The sequence below is a fragment of the Nomascus leucogenys genome, chromosome 21 (assembly GCF_006542625.1).
Source record: "Nomascus leucogenys isolate Asia chromosome 21, Asia_NLE_v1, whole genome shotgun sequence".
In the NCBI taxonomy this organism is placed as follows: domain Eukaryota; kingdom Metazoa; phylum Chordata; class Mammalia; order Primates; family Hylobatidae; genus Nomascus; species Nomascus leucogenys.
This window is the reverse complement of record NC_044401.1, coordinates 60685178-60710630: the sequence shown is the minus strand read 5'-3', so window position 1 is coordinate 60710630 and position 25453 is coordinate 60685178. Positions and strand designations below refer to the sequence as shown.

At 43.7% G+C, this 25453-nt stretch overlaps 1 protein-coding gene across 8 annotated transcripts in view; it reads left to right on the top strand.

The window, feature by feature from the left end:
• Positions 1 to 1291: 1291 nt before the first annotated feature.
• The window catches only part of ITPR1 (inositol 1,4,5-trisphosphate receptor type 1), a 359375-nt gene continuing 335213 nt past the window's right edge, over positions 1292 to 25453 (top strand). For all 8 annotated transcript variants that reach the window (XM_030802235.1, XM_030802234.1, XM_030802233.1 and 5 more), the window contains exons 1-3: positions 1292 to 1549; positions 2400 to 2475; positions 24500 to 24607. In XM_030802235.1, coding sequence (XP_030658095.1) covers positions 24516 to 24607 — 92 coding nt within the window. In that variant the 5' untranslated portion in view covers positions 1292 to 1549; positions 2400 to 2475; positions 24500 to 24515. The remainder of the gene's footprint in view (positions 1550 to 2399; positions 2476 to 24499; positions 24608 to 25453) is intronic.

The window sequence follows — 25453 nt, the reverse complement described above, 5'->3', positions numbered from 1 at the left end:
CTGGATTGTGCACCTGCCAAATAGGTATAATAAATATACCTACAGTTGGTAAAACTCAATAGCATGACGCATGAAAACTGCCTGTGGTCTGGGCTCAATAAAATCAGCCTCCCCATTGATTATTATCATTATTATTACTACTGTTATAACAGATCTTTAGGCGGCGTCAGGAAGTGCCTGTCTGGGATGCTATAATGCGTTTGGCTCACCACTATGCCCCAGCGCCTGGCACCCAGTAAACACTCAGGAAACGTTTGAGGAATGAATATACGTCATTTGAGGCAAGAGAGGGCAGTCGGCTCACTGCCTCCGGGCTTAGCTCTTCCCCTCCTTGCAAAAGCCGGAGCCCTAAGCAGCGTGTAGCCCGGGAGCCCAGGCACTACTTGGCAGCGGGTGAAACCCACCTTGCCCCAGTCGGAGCTGTTGGAGAGCGCCCCGCCTGGACGCGCATCCCTGTGTGAGCGGCTCTCTCCCAAGCCCTTATTTTTCTGGTTTGCGGTTTATTTACTTAAGCATTTACAGCTCCCAGGAGCAGAGGGGCTGCTAGAGGTAGGGTCAGAACTGAGGTCGCGGTTTGTATTTATTTTCTGCCTCCCAATCTCAGAGCCGGCAAGTCACAACACGGCTCCTTTATTTGTGCACCGGAGAGGTCTGCGTTTCTTTACCTCCTGACGGGCGATAAAGGACACGCAACTCGGGCTCAGAAAAGTGCTCTCACCCGACTTGCCTGTGTCTCCGCTTGCGTGGACCGTCGCTCCCAGGCTTGGTTTTTCGTGCAAACCCGAGCAGGGCGGAGCAGATTAAATAAAGACACCTCGCGCCTTTAATCCTTGACCGCAAACACTGGCGTTTTTGTGCCCCGGATTTCTGAAATTCTTGGCTCGGGGACCCGAGGCAGGGGGAGGGTGGGCTTGTAAAAACTTCCCAAAGCAGAAATCCGAGCTCCTAGCCCCTCCCTCGCCCCAGTGACACCTGGATTCCAGGGAAGGGGGGCAGCCAGAGGAGAGGCGTCCCCAAGGGTTGCGGGCGCTTCCCAGGGGTGACTTTGGACGGCGGGCTCCAAGCCCTGCCGATCCCAGCTAAGGAACAGACTCAGCAGCCTGAAAGCCTCGCAGGACGCCCCTCCTCTGTCCCCGCACGCGTCTATTTAGGGCCCAGCCCGGGCGCCCAGGGGATTCTGGGACTTGTAGTCCCTCCCCGCCGCCTCAGGCGCCGCCCCGACCGGGTACTTGGACTACATTGCCCAGGGAGCTTCCCGGCCTATATAAGCCGCCCGGAGCCGCTTCAAAGTGCAGTAACCATGTGGATGTGCTGCTGAAGCGTTTCCTCAAGCTCGCTGGGGTGGGAGGAGAGGAGGAGGAGGAGGTGGTGGTGGAGGAGGAGGCAGGGGGTGGAGAGAGAGAAAGCGCACGCCGAGAGGAGGTGTGGGTGTTCCGCTTCCATCCTAACGGAACGAGCTCCCTCTTCGCGAACATGGGATTACCCAGCGGCTGCTAACCCCTCTCCTCGCCCTGCTCCCCCAAACCGGCGTGGCTCCCCGGGCACCAAGGTAGCGGCTGGGGCCGGGCAGAGGGCGCGGGGAGTTGGCACTGGCTCCCCGGGCGCAGAAGTTTTCGCCCCGCTCTCGGGGAGATCTTGATGGATGTGCATGCACTTGGCATGCATTTGGGGGTTCCTTTACTGCGGGCAGTTTTTTTGGGGGGAGCTCATTTGAGGCTTAAACAAATATCCTCGACTCTACTGCGTGGCTTTGGGGGGCTCCCCATTCTGGACTGATGTGGCATTCCCCCAAGTTGGAAACTGTTGCTGCAGCTGCAGGAAATAGTTTTTTTTTTTTTTTTTTTTTTTTTTTTTTGAAGAGAGGTTGTGGGGGTGTCATATGTGAGATGCGAGTTTGCTCAAGGAAATAATCTTTCTAAAAATGTATCCCTCTCTTGCGCTCCATGGTTGGGAGAATAGTGCATGTGTAGGGGGCCCCCGTGGGGAGGGTTTTTAAAAACGGAAGAAAACCGGGGAAGCGGTGAGGGATGAAGTGTGAACGAAGCTCATGTCCAATGAGGATGCGGGCTTCGGATACTTGGCCTCCTCGCCGGGAAACAAGTGCTTTGGGATCTGCCAGACACTTCCCTTAGTTCCAGCCTCCCGCACGTTCGAAGTTTGTGCGTGCCTAGTCTCAATTGTTAGTTACATCCTGGAAATAAGTAAGCGTAGTTACCTGGAATCTTCGCCCAAGCGATCCCACCAACCTGCCTGCCAAGTTGGGAGGGTGGGGTGGGGGTGGGGGGCTCTCCCCAGGGAAGGAGGCTAAAGAAGGTGGAAACTTGTAATTTGGAGCATTTCTGTTAGAGACTTATCTTCCGCGGTCTGGTACTCAGTCTTCTTTCTTTCTAAATATTTAGGAGCTGACTACAGAGGAGCAGGATTTGCACCCCTCGCTGGGCTTGTTTTGGCAACAGAGTGCCTGACCCGGGTCAGGTGAGTGTGGAAGCCCGAATGCTGTAGTCAATAATGAGTTTTTGTCCTAAGCCTATTTTAAGTTATATCTAAACCGCCAAGGAGGTGGGGAGTAAGAAAGAAAAAGAAACTCCGTGGCTCAGTCTTCAAAATTTGCCTCTGCCTTTGGTGAGGGCTTTTGGGAGCAGAGGTCCAGTGGACAGTCCGTTTCTTGGACGTAGCTGAGAATTGAAGGAGCCTGAAGGTTTATGAGAGAGGAGGGGAAAAGGCCATTAAATGGAGCAATAAAACGGCGGCCCATTGCCGGTCTGAAAAGCATGCAGATGATTTAAATTCTGAAGGATACAGTGCATTTCATATGCCAAGATGTGTAAGCAATATTAACTGCCTCTCTCCTTCAAGAAATAGTCACTCTTTTCTAATTTTGAGCGTGTGCTTAATCAGAGTAGGTTGGATTGCAAGAAATGAAAGTGGTTGCTGCAAGTTTAAAGAATTAGAACTTTAAAAAGGGAAGTGAGTTATTGAAGCTTAAGATAGTAGCATCCAGCCCTTGACTCAAGCCACCTGAATGTCAAGGAATCTGGCAGGTCCCTGTTGTTTTGGGGCCCGTGGTGGAATATGAGCTGAGAGCAGCATTTATCTGTAAACACAACAGTTCCTATTTTTTCCCCAAAATGGTCAGACTGCATTTGAAGAGTGGGAGGTTTCAACGGGTGCACGTACATCACTATTGCTGCAGATTTGGCCATCAAAAGTTTTTTCTCCTGAAATGTTCAGAAACATGGTAAATAACAGGGTAACAGAGGTGGGTAGGGGTGGGTGGCTGGGTCTTAATAACTTTTTTAACATTCTAAATATTTAGCTGTTCCCTGGGCTACAATCTTTTGGCTTTTCTAATGAGAAAATAAAAGTCAGACGCTTCATTATAGTGGTATAGTGCTTTTGTTTCCTGTTGATAAGATCCTCAGGAGTACTGGCGGAGTGAGAAGCATTTGGATGTGAGAGCTCTAGTTTCTTCTTGGAGTTCTTTTGACTCGCATGGCTGTGTGGGTGCTCATAGAGCCAAGATTAGGCCGAGTTCCCCTCTTCAGAATTAGCTGTACAACAAGGATAAACTCGTCCACAGACTCTTTTCTAACTGGTTGCTAAAAATAATAAGATGGGCACATTAAGTACTTGTAAGCCAGGTCCAGAGGCATGTATCTCAGAAACCCTGTGTGTCAGATGCAGGTGAAGAAACTGAGGTGCAGAGAGTGAAATCACTTGCCCAGTAGCTAGTACAAAGTAGGAGCAAGGTATAACCTCAGGCGGTGAGGGTGTACTGCATCCCACAAATGGACCTAAGTTGATTTGGGGATGGTGGTGGTAAGAGGGAAACTAGGAAAAATGGTAAACTTACTGCCATTGATGAAATAACTTGCATACCTCCCACCAATGATGAAATAATACATAACATTGATGTAAGAAGGAAAGGCTGTAGCCACAAACATAGGGATAAAAGAGTACAGATTTTTGAGGAGGTATTGGATGTTGTAATGAGTTCATTTTGGAAAGCCTGAATGGGGAGAGTAAAAAGAAACAAAACAAAACCACAAGGAACGTTATGTAAGTTAAGCATTAGGCTCACCTCCTAGCTGAAACACATCTTGATTATTTACATCAAAGCATCTGAGTAGGTTTAAAGGATCAGGCATTTCCCCACCTGAGTAATTCGAAAGTTTAAACTGCAGTTAGACTGCAAGGTGAAATGTTGATACCTTTTCATATACCTTCCAGTTTGCTTTGCAGCCAGTTGTGCAGATGTTTTTGTTCTCCATTTTTTCTTTCAAGTTCGTGTGTGTGTATATGCATATGCACACTGAAAGTGCAATCTGCTCTTTGAATAATTCCAATCAGAACAGAAAATGCTTTCAAGATATCGTTCTTATCAGGCAGGGAAAGTTCTTCATGTTCTAAATGAATTACTCTGGCTCTTGCCTTGAGACTCGTGAAAGTCATTTGGGGTTGACAATGGTATCTATTTAAACAAAGTGATTGTCTTTTGGAGGGAATTGGCGTCTTTAGGAATGAGAAGTGGAATGGTTGCTTAGAAAAAAAGAGATAGATGAACTCCACAGAAAGACCAACAGTCTTTTTCTTCAAAATATTTTTAAGTGAGGAAGATCGGGGTGTTAGTATTGCCAGGAGGGAGGAGAGTGGGAAGAGAGAAAGATAAAAAGAAACCTTTAATCCAATGGTGTGCAACCAACTGACTTCCAGAGGGGGGGAAATATCACACGGCTTTTCAACTCATTTATAAAGATATCATGGAAACTCTGTCTGATTTCTTCACAAGCAGCTCTTAGGAAACAAAGAAAAATAAAACAAACACCAAATATGAACAACAGAAAAAACAGCCAAAATAAAAGTAGGCCTGGAGTTAGGTTTCTAGGTCAAGCTGTCTTTGGCTACATCTAATTAAGGAGTCTCCACAAGGCCAGTGTCTATCTTGTTTACTATTGGTTTGATTTTTAAAAATAAAACACATTGCATTTGCAGGCTGTCTGTTAACCAGAAGTCCATGCAGTTTTTTCTTTCCATTTCTGCTGTTTTAAGTTTGTGCATAGCTCAATTGATGAATGCAATTAAGGCTTGAAGTCAGTGATGTGAATGATATAACCTTTATGATTCCTTACAATTGTCTTGGTGTCTGTGGTTCTGAGATGATTGCTAATGAGGATAAGCCAGATACACCACTGAAACCGTCACCCATTCAACTTTGAGATTTCTAAATTGGATGTAGTTTAAGGCACATGGTGTGGTAAATCTATTTAACAGACTCTAAGACCTGTTCAAGTTGTTGTGTGCGATTCAAATGTTTTACTCTTTATTCAACAAATTTCTTGAGCACCTGCTATGTACTAAGATGTATTCCAGGTGCTCAGGATATAGCAATGAACAAACCATCCCGTTCCCAAGAGGCTTACATCTCAGTTGGTGGGAGGCAGCCAATATAAATAAGCAAGTAACTATTATAGTAATAGAGGTAGTAAAAGCTATGGAGAAAAAGAAAACTGGTTAAGCGGGGAACAGAAAATAACAAGTGGAGAAATTAGATCCCTTGTGCATTGCTGGTGGGAATGTAAAATGGTGAAGCTGCTGTGGAAAACAGCATGGCAGTTACTAAAAAAAATTAAACATAAAATTACTATATGTCCCAGCAATTCCACTTGAAGGTATATACTTTAAAAAATTGAAAGTAGGGATGTGAGCAGATATCTGTACACCTGTGTCAATAGAAGCATTATCACAGTAGCCAAAAGGTAGAAACAACGCAAGTCTATCGATGAATGAATGGATAAAAAAAAAAATGTGAAATATACATACAATGGAATATTATTCAGCCTTAAAAAGGGAATTCTGACACATGCTACAATGTGGATGAACCTTGAAAACAAGCTAAGTGAAACAAGCCAGAAATAAAAGGACACATATTTTATGATTTTTCTTATAGAGGCATCTAGAGTAGTCAGATCTCTGCAGACAGAAAGTAGAATGGTGATTGCTAGGGGAGAGAGAAGACAGGAAGGGGGAGTTAGTGTTTACTGAGGATAGAGTTTCAGTTTGCAAAGATGAAAAAGTTCTGGAAATGGATGGTGGTGATGTCGCACAACAGTGTGAATGTACTTAGTGCCACTGAGTTATAACATTTCAAAGTGGTATATTTTATGTTATGTATATTTTACAGTAATTTAAAAAAACAACAAAACATGATGAGGGGTATTAAGGGAGTACTCAGGTGGGGATTAGATCTTTACTACACAGCATCTCAGCACAGATCTGAAGGAGGCAAAGAGTTGACCCTATAGCTATCAGGGAAAAAGTGTGTTCCAAATGTCAGAGCAGCAAGTACAAAGGCCCTGAGATAGGAGTGTTTGTGACATGTTGGAGGAAGGAGAAGAAGGCCAGGGGAGAGTGCTAGGAGTTCAGGAGGGAGAGAGAGTCAAGGTCCAGACCTGTAGGGGCCAGATTTTGCAGGTCAACAGTGGTTTATCTGAGGACTTGTAAACTCTCACGGAATTCTCAGTGTGGTTTTCAACATCACAAAACTACATTGTCCTTTCTGAAGAGACTCTGGTAAGGTTGGCAGGATCACATACCAGATGGGAACTCGATACGTGGTGAAACCCAGATTTCTGGACTGTCTGGTTAATGACAGGACTTACCTGGGATTGTAATTCACTTCAGTAGGAAAGGAAAGTTTGTCAAATAGGTGAACGTACAGTTGACTTGGAGAGCAAATTGTAAGAACCTAATGATAATCCTGGAGTTTCAACACAAACCTTCTATGTCCTACCGCCACCCTGCGGTGTATCCAGTGTCATTTTAAGAGATATTTACAAGGAGGACTAATATTCTGCTCTCCAGCATCCTTGGGGAATTAGAAGCTTCACATCAGTGATTCTCCTTAATAAGTGAAGTGGACCCCTGCACATGTGCAAACTTAAAGCAAACCTCAAATTTTTTTTGTTACTTATTACATAAGATATACATATTCATGTAGCACACACCTTGGACTCAGCTACTCGGGAGACTGAGGCAGGAGAATTACTTGAGCCCAGGGGTTTGAGGCTGTAATGTACTATGATTGCATCTGTGATAGCTGCTGTACTCCAGAAAGACCCCCTCTCTATTAAAAAAAAATTTTTAAGGAGAAAAAGATAGCATATTCATTGCAGTGCAACATTAGGAAATAAAGATGAGCAATGAAACAAAACAAACAATTCAACTATTCAAGATTAGGGTTTCAGGCTTTTCCTCTAAGTATGCATATGTAAAATTTATGTATATATTTAAATTTCATAAAAAGGGACTTATACAGTACCTCTCATTTGGTCAATTACCTTTTGTACATCTTGAACATCTTTTTAATAAACAGACATCTGTGTCTCATTTTTCTAAATGTGTCTACCCCTTTCATGGCCTTTCATTTTTACTGAGTCTATATTTATACGTCCTTGATATATATATATATATATACATATATAAATATTTGTAAAAAATACATAATACAATAATTTTACACATACACATATTTAACAGTTTGAATTAGGATCCAAAGAAGGTAAATACATTACAAATGATCGATATCCACTAATCTCTATATTTCCTCTACAGATCTTTTTTCCATGCATTTTTTTTGTTGTTATTGAAGAAACTGGGTGATACACGTCTCCACAGTTTAGACTTTGCTGACTGCATCAGTGCAATGTGGTTTAACATGTTTCTGTATCCCCTTGGTGTACCATAATTTGGTAGTTAGATGTAGAGGCTTGGTCAAAGTTAGGTTCTTTCCTTTTTTAAATTGAGAAGGGGTCTCACTATGTTGCCTCGGCTGGCCTTGGACTCCTGGTCTCAAGCAGTCTTCCTGCGCCAGCCTTCCCAGTAGCTGGGACTCCAGTAAGTCTACTCTGTAAACTTTGCTTAGGGGGGTGTGAGATGTTGGATGTCTGCTCTTGTTATATTAGCACCCCTTGATGCTCACTACCTGAATCCATTAGCTCTCTAGTCAGTGAGAAATAGCCTGGTAAAGTTCCTGAGATTTTGACACAGCCCTTGTTGTCTTTGCTAGCTTTTTTTATTTCTATATAACAAGATGTTCCAGGCTCATCTTCTCTATTTCTTGTCCCAGACCGAGAATCAGCCTTTTCTCCAAGGAGCCTTTGCTTTTTTAAGAGGGAAATTTTGTTTGTTTTGTTTTTTTGAGACAGGGACTTACTCTGCTGCCCAAGCTGCAGTGCAGTGGCACGATTGAAGCTCACTGCAACTTCTGCCTCTTGAGCTCAAGCTATCCTCCCACCTCAGCCTCCTGAGTAGTTGGGACTACGGGCATTCACCACCACACCTGGCTAATCTTTTTGTTTTTTGTAGAGACGAGATCTCACCATGTTGTCCAGGATGCTCTCAAACACCTAGGCTCAAGCCGTGTTCCCACCTTGACCTCCCAGAGTGCTGGGATTACAGGCATGAGACATCATGCCTGGCCAAAATGGTATTTAGAGATCTCCACTTAGGGCCAAGCAAGTACTCTTGTCATCCTCATCTTACGGACGAGAAAACAAATTAAAATGAAGAAAACTTAAAACCTGAATTTCCTAAGCGAAAGCATTTCCAAAATGCAATTGACCTATCCTTGCCTTTTTGCAAAGAATTCTGAACATAATCTAAACTTTTTTAAAAAATTGGTTTTGGGTTTAGCCTTAGTTTCTTGAGGCTGAGACATTGTTGTTCTCCCCAGATGAGCAGGAATGTTACTCTTGTTCTATATCCGTGTTTTTCAAACTCTGTGGCAACCCACTAAGAGGTTGTTAAATCAATTTAGTGGGCTTCGATGAACTTTTTATTTTTAGTTTTTGAGACAGGGTCTTGCTCTGTTGCCAAGGCTGGAGTACAGTGACATGATCTTGGGTCACTGCAGCCTCAACCTCCCAGGCATAAGCAATCCTCTCACCTCAGCCTCCTGAGTAGTTGGGACCACCAGTGTGCCCCACAACTCCTGGCTAATTAAATTTTTTTTTTTTTTTTTCGTGGAGATTGGGTTTCCCTATATTGCCCAGGTTGGCCTTGAACTTCTGGGCTCAAACGATCCTCTCACCTTGGCCTCCCAAAGTGCTGGGACTGGAGGTGTGATCACGTCCCCAGGCCCGGCCAAACCTTTTTTAATGACATACACTAGAATGGAAAACATGGAAGTGTATTGCGTGGATACTTAAAAAGAACTGTGTACGTTGCAACAAAATTCTTTGTCTCACATACACAATGAACATTGGGTTGTCAGTTCAATATTTTTCTGACTCTGAGCTGCAGTCAAAAGTTTGAGAAACACTGTACTACATCTTTGCCACTCCAAGTGTGGTGCCCAGACCAGCGTTACTGAGATTAACTAGGAACTTGCTAGCAATTGCAGACTCTCAGACCCTACTCCACATTCAATGAATGAGAACCTACATTTTTGCAAGATCCTCAAGTGATTCATACACACATGAAAATATGAGAAGATCTGCATTGGAGGATGCCTGTCCTTGTGCTTTTTCAGTCCTTGTCATTTAGTGGTTCCTTTGCTTTTTCATGGCTAGCTCTCACCTGTTGAAGCTGAAGCTGACCTTTGTACTTTTCCCCTGCAGCCTTATTTTCAGTGAAGTGGAAAGGTAGGCTAATCACCAACCTGAGGTGAGAGTAAGTAGTTTTCACATGACTCCCTCTCCGACAAACATGGGAACTTTCATGCTTACATTTGGGGAATGCTTTTATTGGCTGTTCAGATGAAGGCAGAAAGAGACCAGAAGGTACATGTACCCCTACTTAGAGTTGTGAAGTCACTGCTGCTCACCTGCTGTCGTGGGACACTGGGGAATTTATGTTTTATCATACTTTCTGACCTGTCCCATCAGCAGAACTTCTGGACTGCTTGATATAATTCGGCTTATCAGAAGAAGATGAACATAAGAAAAATATCACTAGCCTCCAAGTTTCTTGCTGTTCATTTGCATTTCAGAAGGAGTTTTATCTGGGAAATGATTTTCTTTTGCAAGAACAGCTTAAAAGCATCCCAGGCACATATTTCTGAACAGAAAAAGCTGATACGACACCCAGACGATGGACGTTCATTTGTTTGCCTTGTCGTATGTGTGTATGTTCTGCCTCATGTGTCCCTCCCCACCCCCTCTCTGTCCACCTCGCCAAATCCTTCTATTCCTTAGGGCCCAGCCCAAATGCTTCCTCCTCTGGGAAGCTTTTTCTGATACTTGAAAATCTGTCATTTGAAACTCAAGGGCCCTGAAACCTATTTTCCTTATGGGCCTTTTGTTGTTTTTAACTCATAAGAATACCTGGCACACAGGAAGTGCTTACACAATAAGTAATTTGTATATATGTTTTTTCTCCCTTTGAAGGCTGCTTGGAAAAACTAATTTTTTGTACCCCTCTCTTTTTTTTTTGAGAAGGAGTCTTGCTCTGTCACCAGGCTGGAGTGCAGTGGCATGATCTCAGCTCACTGCAACCTCCGCCTGCTAGGTTCAAGCGATTCTCCTGCCTCAGCCTCCTGAGTAGCTGGGTCTATAGGCATGTGCCACCATGCCTGGCTAATTTTTATATTTTTAGTAGAGATGGGATTTCACCATGTTGGCTAGGATGGTCTCGATCTCTTGACCCCGTGACCTGCCCACCTTGGCCTCCCAAAGTGCTGGAATTACAGGCGTGATCCACTGCGCCCGGCCCCTGTACCCCTCTCCTGATTAAATATTTCTTGAACTGGCATCTTTCTTTGAAAAGCCTTACAGCCAGGCATCGTTGCTCACACCTGTAATCCTAGCACTTTGGGATGCCAAGGTGGGTGGATCACCTGAGGTCAGGAGTTTGAGACCAGCCTGGCCAGCATGGTGAAACCCCATCTCTACTAAAAATACAAAAAAAATTAGCTGGGCGTGATGGTGGGCACCTGTAGTCCAGCTACTTGGGAGGCTGAGGCAGGAGAATTGCTTGAACTCAGGAGGTGGAGGTTGTAGTGAGCTGAGATCACACCACTGCACTCCAGCGTGGGGGGCAGAGTGAGACTCCATCTCAATAAAAAAAAAAAAAGAAAAGCCCTTTACTGCAGAGGGTGACGTGAGGACCATGTAGAGATCTATTAAGCATTTCCTTCTGATAGCTTTTGAGGTGCTGTTCACTACAAATCTCTACTGGACATTTGTCTTGGGAAACTGTTGAGTGTTCATAAAAGGGAGTGGAAAAATCAGGTAGTGAAACCAAGCTGCTCTCAGGTCGTAATGGTACTGCCCTAGTGAGCCACAGGATGGGGACTCCACAGTACGGAGTGCGGACTGCTTCTTGTGTAAGGGGCAAAACATGGAACATCTGTGCATCTGTTTCCTCTTCTGTAGAATAGGTGTAAAAATAAAAATACCTGCTTCGGGTCATTGCTGCCGAGTTGTCTAAAAACAAATGTTTGCAGAAGTCCTTACAGATAAAAAACAAAGCAAAACCTATCTATGTCCTAGAGCAGTGGTCTCAATGGGGACAGGGAGGGTGATTTTGTCCTCCAGGGGACATTTGGTATTGTCTGGAGACATTTTTGCTTGTTCTGTCTGGCAGGCAGGGGTGGGGTGCTACTGGCATTTTGTGAACAGAGGCCAGGGATGCTGCTCAACATCCTACAGTGCACAGGATAGCCCCCCAACCCCCCAGCCCCAACACACACACACACAACGGAGAACTCTCTGCCCTAGAATGTCAGTAGTGAACAGGTTGAGAAACCCTGTCCTTGAGTGAATTTTTCTGGCTTGGTGAGACTTTCGCCTCTCTCTGAGGATATTGACCTAACTTGATTTGCTGGTTTTTTGAGGTTTGGGCTGTGTGGGCAGAGGGGTGTCTCTTCAGGCTGGGACTGGCTTCAATTTTTTAACAAAATAAGAACCCTCCCCCTCTCACCCCCTCCTAAAAGCCAAAAAACAAAAAAACACTGGCCTTGGTATCTGGAGCCCTGTGGTCTAGCTTTGGCCACTCATCAGCTGTGTGACCTCCAAGAAATCACTGGGCCTCAGATTTGTTTTTTCTACCCGTAAATTAAAGAGTTTTAGCTAATTGCTCTCCACTCACCAAATCTGCAGCTCTCTGCCTTGGAAATGTTGAGCCTTTGGTTGGCTTCTCTTACTTTGGCCTTGAAGAATAGAAGCTATGAGACCAAATGTCAGTGCGGGCATCTTTTTTTGAGAAATAACTCTGTAGATACTGTACCTGGTTGGGGAAAAGGTTATTTAGCAGACATGTCTGAAAAAGCGAGTAGATTTATTTTTGTGTGTGTATGTGTGCGTGGCGGGGGGAATGGAGAATGAGCAACGTTGTATTATACTAGAGAATCACTCCTCCGAACTTCAGATTTACAGCTGCAGTTTCTGGGAGGCCATGAAGGGCCTTGCTTAAAGTTGAAACTTCTGAGTTGGTGACTTCCTTTGGGACTGCCTGAAAACGAAAGCATAATACGATTTTCTATGCTCCCAGAGAAGTGCTTTTTGCAAGAGAATAAATTATCTGATGATGGGGACATGCTGCATTTCTGAGGACAATCTGATTAGCAGCTAATGGGACAAGAAGGCAAGGAGGGGGAGCTGTGTGAAAACGTGTGGGGAGGAGGGTGGCATTGTGTCCAATTCAAAAATGTGCTGTTCATCCTCATTTCACAATAAAGATGATATCACCAAGCATCTTTGCTCAAAGGAAGTCCAAAATTAACCCTGAGAGTGCCCAGGAACAGGAGCAGAGACTGTTGTAAAGGAAGCCTTTTTCTCCCTCTTGAACAAGTCATCCGTAAATGTGTTAGGTTTTCTCTACCTCACATTTACAGCCATATTACCATATATGTACCTGGGTGAGGGCATCGCAGGGAGACTTGTGCTCACTCTGTAGGGAGTTTCCTTGGCCTCTTGCCAGGAGATTGATCAAATGCCAGCAGCTCTTCCTTTTCCTGGGCATACTCCTTTTTTTTTTTCCTGTGAAAGACCTCATGGTTTGCCAGGCTCAGCCCATCGTTAACCTGCCCTGCTGGGTGCTGCTTGACCTAAAAAGTGAAACGGTGCCTTTTTGTCTTCGTCCTTATCCTCGGTTCTGAGGGGCCAACTGCCTTATGGCCTCTTGGCTTGCCAGGTGCTTTGAGCAAAAGCCCTATGTGTAAGCCCCTCTCTTTGCTGCCTAACTTTAAAGGAAGCTTTTTTTTTTCCTTGTTTTTGAGAAGGAGTCTCGTCTGTCACCCAGGCTGGAGTGCAGTGGCGTGATCTCAGTCCACTGCAACCTCCACCTCCCAGGTCCAAGCGATTCTGCTGCCTTGGCCTCCCAAGTAGCTGGGACTACAGGCACAAGCCACCACGCCCGGCTAATTTTTGTATTCTTAGTAAAGACAGGGTTTTGCCATGTTGGCCAGGATGGTCTCGAACTCCTGACCTCAAGTGATCCACCCACCTTGGCCTCCCAAAGTGTTGGGATGACAGGTGTGAGTCACTGCGTCTGGCCTAAAGGAAGCTTTTCAATTTTTATTCTTTTTAAAGCAAGCAGCAAGAAAACTAGCACCAAAGGACGTTGGCAAGGGCCTTTTGTTTTTTAGGAGGTGGAGGTGGTGTGGATATGCCAAGAGAGAATGGGGAAGGCTGATGGACTTGTTGGCTACATTTTTTAGCAGAAGAATGACTGTCCAAAGGCAGATGCTTTGGGGCCCGGTGGCAAAGCTTGACGACTGGAGGATAGACGCAAAGGGTGCTGTGTGAGTGAGATGCTGGCATTCACTCCTCACCTGGCTGTGCTTTCGTTCTGTTTTTATTAGGAATAGTGGGGAAAACATTCTGTTGGAGTTGGCATTGACATGTTGAGGTCAGTGCATCTCATGTGTCCGTTTTGCATATTCACTTGTCATTTGGACTTTGCTGTTTGGTAGAGCTGATCCTCTGCTGATTATAAGCCTAAGAAGTTTAGAAAGAGTAGTTTATGAGACCAGAAAATAGAACAGATTAGAAAGTAGAATTATAACAGCGAATAGGAATGCTTCCTCCATCCCCCTTTCTATGTGCTAAGTAAGCATATTTTCTTTTTCACAATTAATTGTCACCATAACTAAGAGATAAGTCCTCGTTATCCCCATTCTGCAGATGAGGAAATCGAGGGCCAGATAAAGAAAGTAACTTGATTGACTTCCCATTACATTTAGAATAGAAGGCCAACTTTTTACACTGGCTTGTGAAGTCCTACTGGTTCTATCTTCTCTACCCTGTCTTTAACCTGTACTTTCTTCCTTTCCCCATTAATGCTGCAGACATTGGGCCGGCTTTCTGTTTCTGGAATTTCCTAAGCTCTTTTCTGCTTTACGGCCTTTGTACTAGCTGTTTGCTCTACCTAAAATGCTCTTCCGCCTGATTTTTTTTTTGCATGACTGCCTCTATCTTGACTTTCAGGTCTTCGCTTAAACGTCTCTTCTTGTTTTTTTCTGACCAGCCAAAATTGCATTGTCACTTAATCATATCACCCAGTTTTAATTTTTTGCATATACTCATTACTATCTGACTTGTCTTGCTTGTTTTATCTGTTTCCTGTCTGTCTACCCTCACTAGATTATAGGTATCACGGAAGCAGGCACCTTGTACGTCTTGCTTTGATCTGTATCCCCAGTACCTAGTGTAGGGGTGGCATACAGTAGGTATCAATAAATATGTTCGATAAGAAGGAAGATTTAAGTTTCAAATGGAACAGTTCACTTTCTAGAGCCCTGGCTGTTCAGTTGTATATTTTGCATTTTCGTCCTGTTATATAAAGTTTCCAAACTTATACAGTGAGAGTCCTAAGCACACAGTCATTGCCAGGACAACTCTTAAAGAAAAGTTTATGGCAGCAGTTTTCAAACTTCTGGCTCTCAGGAGCTCTTTACATGCCTAAAAGCAATTCAGGACCCTAAAGAACTTCTGTTGATGTGAGTTATGTCTGTCTGTGTTTACGATGTTAGAAATTAACACTGAGAATATGAACACTGAAAAAATATTTTTAAAAACCAATTACACATTAACCTATTGACATCTTTTTAATGAACAATAAGAATATTTTCCCAAACAAAAATTTTGAGAAGAGTAGCAATTTTTTTTTTTTTTTTGCGAATCACTTTGAGGTCTGGCTTCACAGAACATAGCTGGATTCACAGATCATATATCTGTTTCTGTCTTCAGTCTGTTGTTACATCATGTGCCTTGCAGACTCTGGAAAGCTTCACTGTACATGTGTGAGAGACTGAGTGAAAATGAAAATAATGCCTCGCTGTTATTGTGAAAATAGTTTTGACCTTGAAGTTTCCCTGACCCTTGGGCCACCATTGAGGGCCGCCAGCTCCTAGAATACATAGGTAATTTGAAATGTGGGATTGTGGCATGGAACATTAGAGACAGGGAGAAATTGAAGGCTTAAGTGACAGGGTGCAATTGACCATCTCTAAGTCTGAGTATTATATCAGATCTTTCTGTTCAGAAATAAATGCACGGGGATACTTTTCAGTTGTTTTTGTAAAACAAAATTGCTTCCTAAAGCTCCTCCTGAAATGCAAAGAAACGCTGAGAATGTGGAAGCTAGTGGTACTTGTCTTACGTTCATCTTTTTCTTATGAGCAAGATTATACCAAGTAGTCCAGAAGTTCTGCAGTGGGATGGGTCATTAAAAAATTATAAAGCATAGGTTCCTCTCTGTGTCTGGGAATAGCAGCTTCAAGTGTAACTTCCTTTATAACTGTTAGTCTCCAACCCTTGGTTCTTTTTGTAGCTTTTGGCCTCAGATGAAGTTGTGTCCTACAATAGAAATTAGATTGATGCTTATTGCTCTTAGGTTCTGTCATAACTGGTGTTTAAGGAACCAGGGTAGAAGCTTTTAATAATAGATGAGCTATATTCTGTGCTAGCCAGCTTCACTGTTTAAGGAGGTTAAATGATTACAAATTCAGGCCTCTGGGGAGTGTTTTGCATGTGTCTTGGGTCAGTGATATATAAGATTTTCACTGTTAAGGTAATTTTGTGGTAAAAAACAGAGGAGCTTGGTCATCAGGAAATTAATAGTGCACTGTGGGGACGAGGCGAGGGGGTGCAGGCATGGCGGGGATCCAAAGTACCTGACTCTCATGCTCAGAAGGGTTTCATTTAAGGTCAGACTGTCAGTGGGACTCCCCTGACCCCCCATTACTGAAAGTCAGACCGTTCAACCCCAGTGGCCAGGCGGCTTCATCTTAATTAAACGTAGGAGGCTTGCCTTTGTGTCTTGGTAAAAACTGGCAGGTCTGTGGTTTTGGGGTCCCTTAACTAGTATAAAGTCAATTTCTCATTTCCTCCCAAGCCTGTCCACCCTTGAGGATTAAGTGATCCCTTAGGAAACTTCTTGGTTAATGAAGTGTCTCAGTTTCAGGAGTTGTTAACGTTTAAATTTGGAATTCGGTGTAGGCGAAAATCGAGGTTTTTTTTTTTTTTTTTTTTTTTTTTAAATGAATGCAATTAGTTAAGTGTGTGCAGGAGAAATAATAGATGGAAAAATTTCAATAAGTGAGTTTTCTGCCACAGTCAAATGAGTGAGTTTTCTATCACACTAAAAGCTTTTAGAAAAAAAAAATTTCCAAACCTATCTTGAGCTGCTGCTTAAAATTAAATGAACATATTTCTTTTTTAGTGAGGCTGTGCTTTGGCCTGTTTTAACACCAGAGTGGAAGAGGTTCTAAATATTGAATTACTATCCCTTTGAAGAGGTTTCCACCACCCCCACTGCCAGCAGGGGACCTAGATTGATGTTAGAAGGCGGGGGAGTTGAGTTGAGGTCTGGCCAGCTTGGGTATTGTGAGTTTGGGTACTGAAAAACAACAGTACTTTGGAGATGCTGTCCAAGTATCAGCCACCTCGTGGGCTTACAGAGGATTTAAACATTTCTGGGATCCTTGTTTCTCCAGATGTATTTCCTAGAGTATTGACCAGGTAAGCAACATTCATCAAGTAGAGGAATCACAGGACAGAGGTGAGTGAAGACTTTGAAGGAACAAAAATGAATGTTTTCATTTCAGACTCATTTGGACATACAGAAAATGAGCATAAAGGGCCAAGTATTGTGTTGACCACTTTATGTGCATTATTTGGTTTACTCCTCACAATGACCCTGAGAAATATGAAAGGTTGCCCCCTTTTTTACAGATAAGAGAGCTGAAGTTCAGAGAAGTTATGGAAGTTGCTTAAGGACACACAGCTGGTAATTTATGAGGCTAGAATTCAGACTCACATGTTCTGAGTCTGTTTCCAAGTGTACACTCTTGTCAGTACTCCAAGCCATTTTAGACATGTGGAGGGGATGATCAATGGGGATAAAAGTTAGAGTATCTTTCCAGGGATAAAAGTTAGATATTTTGTTTCTTGCTTCCAAATTTCTCATAGAAATCTATTGAAAAGGGCCAAGTAGGTTTCTGTTCTTCTTGATCCAACACTGTAAATTTGGCTTTAATTTGTTTTGGAGAACAGTCACCTAAAAAACAAACCAGGTGTGGTGGCTCATGCCTGTAATTCCAGCACTTTGAGAGGCTGAAGCAGGAGGATTACTTCAGGCCAGAGTTCAAGACCAACCTGGGCACCATAGTGAGACCTTCTGTCTACAAAAATAAGAATGAAAAAACTTAGCCAGACATGGTGGTATGCACCGGTAGTTCTAGCTACTCAGGAGGCTGAGGTGGGAGGATCACTTTAGCCTGGCAGTGAGCTATGATTGCACCACTACATTCCAGCCTGGGTGACAGAGTGAGACCATGACTCTAAAAAACAAAACCAGTATAAACTCTTCTAGGCAGCAGATACAATGGCACTAAAGTGACATTGAACCCATATTTGACTGCTTGCTGTATCCCAGGTACTACCAGGTACTAGGATGCAAAAGGAAAGAAGACAACTGAGGTTCTTGCCCTCATGAGTTTGCAGTCTAGTGGAGAAGATGAACAAACAAGTGAATTAGCAATGTTAAGACAATGGTAGTGGACCCAGGTTGCTATATAGAAGAGTATGTTGGAAACATATAACCCAGATTTGGGAGGTCAGAGAGGGCTTCCCAGAGGTGGAGACATCAAACTGGGGCTGTGAAGGTGAGTGGGAGTTAGCCACAAGTGGTGGTGGGAGAGGGAGGGAGATGTCTCAGGCTGCAGAGACAGCATGTGCAAAGGCCCAGGGAACAGAGCATGGTGGGGGCCCTGGAAAAAAAATCATTATGGCTGGAGTATGGAGAGCAGGGGTCAAGGTAGGCAGGGCTAGATCATGAAGAGCTCCAAAGAGATGTTGGAAGGTTTTAAGCAGGGAGATGATATGGTCTGATTTATGTTTCTAAAATATCATGCTGGATATTGTAGGCAGGATAGATTGAGGAGGAAAGACAGATTCAGAGAAATGAGTAGGAAGGCCTTAGGGAGTCCAGTTGAGAAATGATACTGGCTGAGACTCAGGTTAGCAGGGGCAAGGAAGCTAGAAGAGTCAAGAGATATAGTAAAGCTTAAAGTCAGCAAAAATTGATGCTGGATTAGACTTTTTCATTCATTTATTTGACAGGTGTTTACTGGATACCTACTATGTGCTAGGTGTTGGTGTTTGGAATACAGTTGTATATAAAACACATCACACACAGATCTCCAGAATACAGCATATGCCTTGTAGGGTGTCAGACAGGAATTGCACAAATAAATGTGAACTTGTAACTGAGATGAAGACTGGGAAGGAGAGATCCATGGTGCAGAGTTTATAAGAGTGGAATTTAACTTCGTCCGAGGGGATGGGGAAGATTTTCTGGTGGAAATGGTAGTTGAATTTCGAGCTGGAGGGTGACTTGGCTATAATTAGAGCAAGGGGTGGGGTAGGGATGAGAGTGTTGCGGGCTTGAGAAAACAGCACAGGCGAAGGTCCTGTGGCAGGGAACATGAGAGAGGGAGGACTGGAGGAGCCACCAGGCTTTGCTGGTGGTCGCTGAGAAATGGCTATGAAGGAGGAACAGGTTGGGCAGGCAGGTAAATTCTTTTTGGTACATTGAGATGCTGTGAGCCGCTAGGAGCAAAACTCTAGTAGCTGTGGGACATGAGAGACAGATTTGGGAATCCTCTTCACGTAACAGTGACTGGAGCCAGCGTAGTGGATGAGAAGACCAGGAAAGATATAGAGAAGGCAGAGAGCAATACAGATTCTGAAGAGCAGCTCTGGCTTCTCTTCCCCAAGGAGATCTCTCTGCATTTGTTTTTTTCTTTATTTGCACCTTTCTTGGGAATAGAATCAAATCCTCCCTGCCCTTTTTTTTTTACGCACAGCTCAGGGAGCAATTTCAATAGAGGGCAAAGGGAAGCTCAGCCAGAGGGTGGTGTGAGGCTCAACAAAGCTGCCACAGCTTCCCTCTGTAAGAGTATCTCCCAGAGGCAGTGATCTACCTTTCTTTGCCTTGGCCAAAGCCACCTTGGAAGAATCCTGTTTTAACAGGTGCTTCCACCCATCAGAATGGTGGTAGGTGGCGGTGGCGGTGGCAGTCTAATAGTAATAGCATATATTGATGGCATGCCTACTTCATGCCAGATGCTTTGCTGAGTGTTTATAAACACTGTCTTGCTGAACCTTATGCCAGCTTGCTGAGGTAGGTGCTCTTATTCTCCCCATTTTACAGCTGGGAAAAGCGAGGCTTAGGGAAGTTCTGGAACTTGCCTGAAGTTCTTCAGTGAGTAAGTGGCAGAGCTGGGGTTTGAACTTGTGCACTTTGACTCTGGAGCCTCAGCTCCTGCCTGTCACGGGCTGAGAGGTGCTCTTGAGGTCATTCTGTGTCAGGAATTGCGGGGAGGATGGTGATGCTTTGTGAAAAGAAGCAAAGCCTTAAGGAGAAATAATCTAGATAGCATTCACATATGCAGAGGTCTTAGATGCGTCAGAGGACAGATGAATAGCGAAAGTTCTCGGAGGCAGCTGTCCTTTGTGGGGCTAAGGGAGGGGACAGGAGTAATTGTTTTATTTTTTCACAGGCAGGGTCTTGCTCTGTTGCCCAGGCTGGAATGCAGTGGTATGATCACAGCTCACTGCAGCCTGCAGCTCCTGGGCTCAAGTGATCCTCCCACAGTAGCTGGGGTTACAGATGTGTACCACCATGCTCTGCTAATGTATTTTTATTTTTATTTTTTGTAGAAATGGGGTCTGGCTGGTCTCAAACTCCTTGCTTGAAGCCATCCTCCCACCTTGGCCGTTTAAAATGTGATGACAGGCATGAGCCACTGTGCCTGGTTTAGGAGTAATTGTTTGAACAAGGCTGTTTGAACATAGAATAGGCTCTATTGCCCAGTGAGACCATCCATAGGCAGCATGATGGGGAGATTTCATTATTGGGCAGGGGGTGGAATTACATGCTTTACAGGGTTCCTTCCAACTTTTATTCCGTGATTCTGTGTTTTTTGAAAGGTTAGAATGCTCTGTGGCTGGCAGTTGAGTGTAATTCGCTACTGTTCACCTTTTTTCATCAGGGGAATTAGGAAGGATAAATTATCTTCCCTGAAGTAAAATCTGTCATCATGGGTCATATAGGAGTTCATTTGTTATGATACACATCTGACTTTTTAAACAGGGGATCCTTTACTGAATTTAAATTTTGATGCCCTGGAATCTTTCAGAATTCCACTTATCTCTCATGGAAGAAAAATAAAAATAACTAGCATAGATCAATTCAAGTATGTCAGCCACTGTACCAGGTGCTTTTCAAGCATTATTTCATCCATTGCTCACCACAGCCTCTTGAAGTTAAATTATCCCCATTTAACAGAGGAGGAAATGAAAGCAGAGAGGTGGTGGTGGGCTCCTAATAATAAGCTAGATGATGATAATAATAATAATAATAATAATAATAAGAGCTTAGGGGCAGAGAGCCAGGGTGGAGTGTGGGAGCTGAGTCCCTAAGCCTGCCCTCATGTGTGTCAGGCATGGCTTGTCAGCAGAGCCCCGGGTGTCCGTAAGTGTTTGAAGTTCTGCAGCTCCGTGGCAGGTTGGCGCCAGCTCTGTTTTCTCTGAGGTGGTCCTTGTCATGGTGTGAGTGACATAGGAGCCCTGAGTGCAGCTGCTAGAAGTTCACAGGCACAAATGGTCCACGATCAGATAAAGAGGCGGGCTCTCCCACCCAGCCCTGAACAACAGGAAGTCTTCCAGAAGATTGCTCCTAGGCCCATCACTTCTGGGGCGGACTTTCCACCTCCACCCCTCCAGACCACAGAGGCCTGTTCTGTTGACTTTCCCGGCCTTTGTTTTTCCTTCCAGGACATCACTGATAATTGCACTAAAATCTATCCTCCTCCCCCAATCTCCTTCCTCCACTTCACTAAGGGGAGGCCAGAGGAGATCTCCAGAGGTTTCTAGCCAGACCTGCAAGCTTTCTGCCCAGTCCTTTGTGAGGGGAATTATCACATGAGACCCCTGGGGAAGGATCTGTCCTCCCCCACTTTTTGGTTGTTTTTAATTGGGACCCCTGGCGGATTGCCCAGAGGATCATTAGCTGTGGTGGGTGGACTGGCCTGTGATTTCAGGGGGAGATGTAAAATGTAGCTAAAGGTTACTTACTCACTTATCTCGGCCACTTAATAAGTATCTTGGTTAGAAGATGCTTAATTTTTTTTTCTGACTTATGAAAGTATTACAGAGTCATGGTAGAAAAATTAGAAAACAGAATTGTGCATAAGAAGAAACTCAGTTCTCCGTAATCATCCGGAGCATAAGAACATTTAACATTTTAACCTGTGTTCCCAGGATCACTGTTGATAAACATCTCCACTGAAGAGTCAGGTAGACATAGGTTGGGTGCGGTGGCTCGTGGCTGTCATCCCAGCACTTTGGGAGGCTGAGGCAGGCAGATCATTTGAGGCCAGGAGGTCAAGACCAGCCTGGCCAACATGGCAAAACCCCATCTCTACAAAAAATACAAACATTTAGCCAGGCATGGCGGTGGGTGCCTGTAATCCCAGCTACTCAGGAGGCTGAGGCAGGAGAATCGCTTGAACCCGGGAAGTGGAGGTTGCAGTGAGCTGAGATGGCGCCACTGCACTCCAGCCTGGGTGACAGAGCGAGACTCCGTCTCAAAAAAAAAAAAAAAAAAAGTCAGATAGACCTGGGTTGTAACAACCCTGGTCCTCCTGCTTGCTAATTTTATGTGACGTGGGGATCTTACCTCTCTGTATTACACCTCAGTGTCTTCAACAACAAAATGGCAATAATGGTAGTTCCTACCTCCTGCTGTGGTCATGAGGATTCACTAAGAGAACATTTGTAAAGCACTCAGCACAATGGTGGGCATGAGAAATCCTTGATAAATGCCAGCTATTATTATCAGAAAAGAAAATAATGCAGAACTGTGCTGTAGGAATGCAATGTCCAGACATCTATTGCAATGATCAGCTGCAAGCAACATGGGGTACATCATGCTTTGTCACTCGAGGACACTGAATTGTCTGCTTCTTCCCATTAAGGGCCTGGAATCGTTCAGTAAGGTATCCAGGTGGTGGTGATGGTTCACAAAACAGCAGGCATTTTCTGGCCTAGTCTCTACTGGGGCTGAATGCTTATCTGAAGGGTGGTCCTGAAAGGAGAGCCTTAGTCACACTGGACAAGGCCCTAGTCCTCTTGCAGAGCACATACCTGCTCTTCTGCATTTGGAAATTCCCTGGTGTCCTTTCAGGATGCCAGGGTGTACAGACATAAATTTGGTCTGGTTCAAAATTCAAACAAATTGTCTTCTAATAATTGGTCTTAGAAGTATGCTGACTTCCTGACCCTTTAAGATAAAGCTTTATAATATAAGCGCAGAAGGGAAATATTAATCCCCCTTGATGTTTTCCATTTGTGCCACCTTTCTGGATGCTGTTTAAAACACTGGTTTGCCTTTAGGTGTAACATATGTAGTTACGAAGAATTAAACAATGACTGACATGATTCCAGAGAGTGGTACTTGGCAAACTGTCCTTCTGCACATTATTTGTGTATCTTCCCTCAAGGTCTAGAGATGCTGGCTCTTTTGTTTGAGAGTTTATTCTGTGTTCTCAGTTGCTGTCTCCCTCTATAAATAAGTTCATGTTTAATGAAATGCTCTTTATCTCTCCTGCAATGTCTGGGTTGTTGGAGGGGAGGGAAGGGGATGACAAATTAGCTTTTCCCTGCAGCTTCTCACAAGCAGTGAACTGAGGTTCTTTAACATAAGTTTGCTTTCAGTAGCTGACATTCCTGCTAAGGTAGGAGGTTGCTTCCCGAAGTGTCATGCTGATCATTGCTGCATAATTCTTCCTGAAAGAAAACTTGGCACCCAGAAAGCAATTGAAGGAGACACAATACTGTTCCACACCATTACAACTCTTGTGACTGTGTGGGGTAAATGGCTTCTGGAAGGGGAAGTTGAGTAAATTGATGGGGAAAGGGGTGTAAAGGGTTTGGAGGAGGGGTTTTGGGACAACCTGGGTTGCCCTGGGCATCTCCACAGCAGATGCCTGAGGAAGCACTGGGCTATTAGCTGCAGTCCACACCAGCACACAGTCTTCCCCCATGAGTTTGTTTTTTAAATGTCAATTTAGCTTTTTACAATCGGTTCCCACTCGTCAATATTTATGGCCCTGATGAAAGCTGTTTCTAGGAGTCACATCAATATTTTTGTTAATATTTGTGTGTGTGTGTGTGTGTGTGTGTGTGTGTGTGTGTGTTTAATGGTTTCTGGGCTATGTAGAGATTTCCTGAGACTTAAGAACTTTTTCTAAGACTGCTTCTAACTAGCTGTGTGTCCCTGGACAGGGAACCTTGTTATTCTTACCCAAATACTGAAGGATATGGGCCAGGTGCTGTCTAAAGGGTTTTCATCCTCTGGAAGTGTTTCCTGGTGAAGGATGAGAAGGACAGACATTTAAGTAGCATTTGGGTGAAATGCATACAGTTGTGGAATTCTTAAAAGGCCTAAAAGCCTGCTGGAAATTTGTGGTATTTATTACTAGGTTTTCTTTTATTAATGTCATTTTGTTGCTTTGGTACCTTAGCCCAGGCACTGTGGCCTTGCCAGAAGCAAGTTTTTATACCAGGTGTTTCCTTCTGACTTAACATTCCCTGAGGCAAATTGAATATGTTAATGTTTCGTAAGTCAGACTTTCCAAGTGACTCCCTAATCACTGCAACGTTCTTGGCTGCGTTCCCTGCAGGCTTTCTATTCACTGCCGTTTTTATTATCAAGGGTCCTCAACTTGTAGAATCTGATTCAGGCACGGTTTTGTTAGAAACAAATGTTACTGTGGTTGGAATATCCTGAAATTAAATAATATACGGGAAAAAATGTTGTTGCATATGTCCTTACTTGGCTCATTGAATTGCCTGCCTGTCAAACTCTTATTTAAATTTGACTTTTAAGTAAGGCACTTTGGAAAATTGAGCTAAGCCAACTCTTAGTGACTTTTTTCCCCCTCTGAACATTTCTTTTCTTCTAACAATGCTGCATATTTTACTTTGTCTAGGATTTTCAAGAAAGACATGTCTGACAAAATGTCTAGCTTCCTACATATTGGAGACATTTGTTCTCTGTACGCGGAGGGATCGACAAATGGATTTATTAGCACCTTGGGGTAAGAGCATGCAATTTCTTGTGTGGCAGGATTTGTTTAAGACATCATAACATCAGCTTAAAACTGTGATTTTTCTAACCTAAGAACGTTACCATTTTACTTGGCTTTCTAAGCGCGGTTGAAATCACAAACACCAAATCTCATATTAGCCAAGTTTAATCTCTTATACAAAAACACAATTTTCTGTATATTTCTGAAAGAGCAAAACCTCATTATTTAGGACACTATTCTGAGTTTATTAAAATTTGCTCTTCGTTTCTATATAAAAGGGAGAGTGCCTTTATTCCACTATGGAATACAATTTAAATGGAATAAAGTGTAAAGATGAATATTTACAGAGCCCAAAGAAGTGCTTTTTAGTTTTGTAAGGGCTCTTCTTTTCAAATAAGTGACTCCTTTATAATATAAGCAAAGACCAAACCTCCTGGGCTGCCTATCTCTTTTCTTTGAAGCAGACATTTCCTACTTTACATTGCTGTATGCATTTGAAAATTATAAATTGCATAAAGTTCTATAAATCAGATTTTTGCTCTTTTGTGCTTTTTTCCCAATCTTTATACAACTTTTAAGGGTATAAATATATTTCATAATGTACTCATTTGATTATCGTCTCCCGTCTCCTCCTACGCCTATTGTCTAGAAGAGGAAATGAGAGGTGAAATAGTCCCAAAGGCAGACAGAAGCAGAATGGAGAATCAAGATGGTTAACTTCAAAATAGTTACGAATGGTCTATATTGTCTTTGCGTAGAAAGGAGTAGTGAGGCCCCAGGGTGGCATTGTTGAATTTGGCAAGAGCTGGTCTCAGATAAACTGGGGGAAGGAAGACCAGCAGCTTCTCCAAGAAC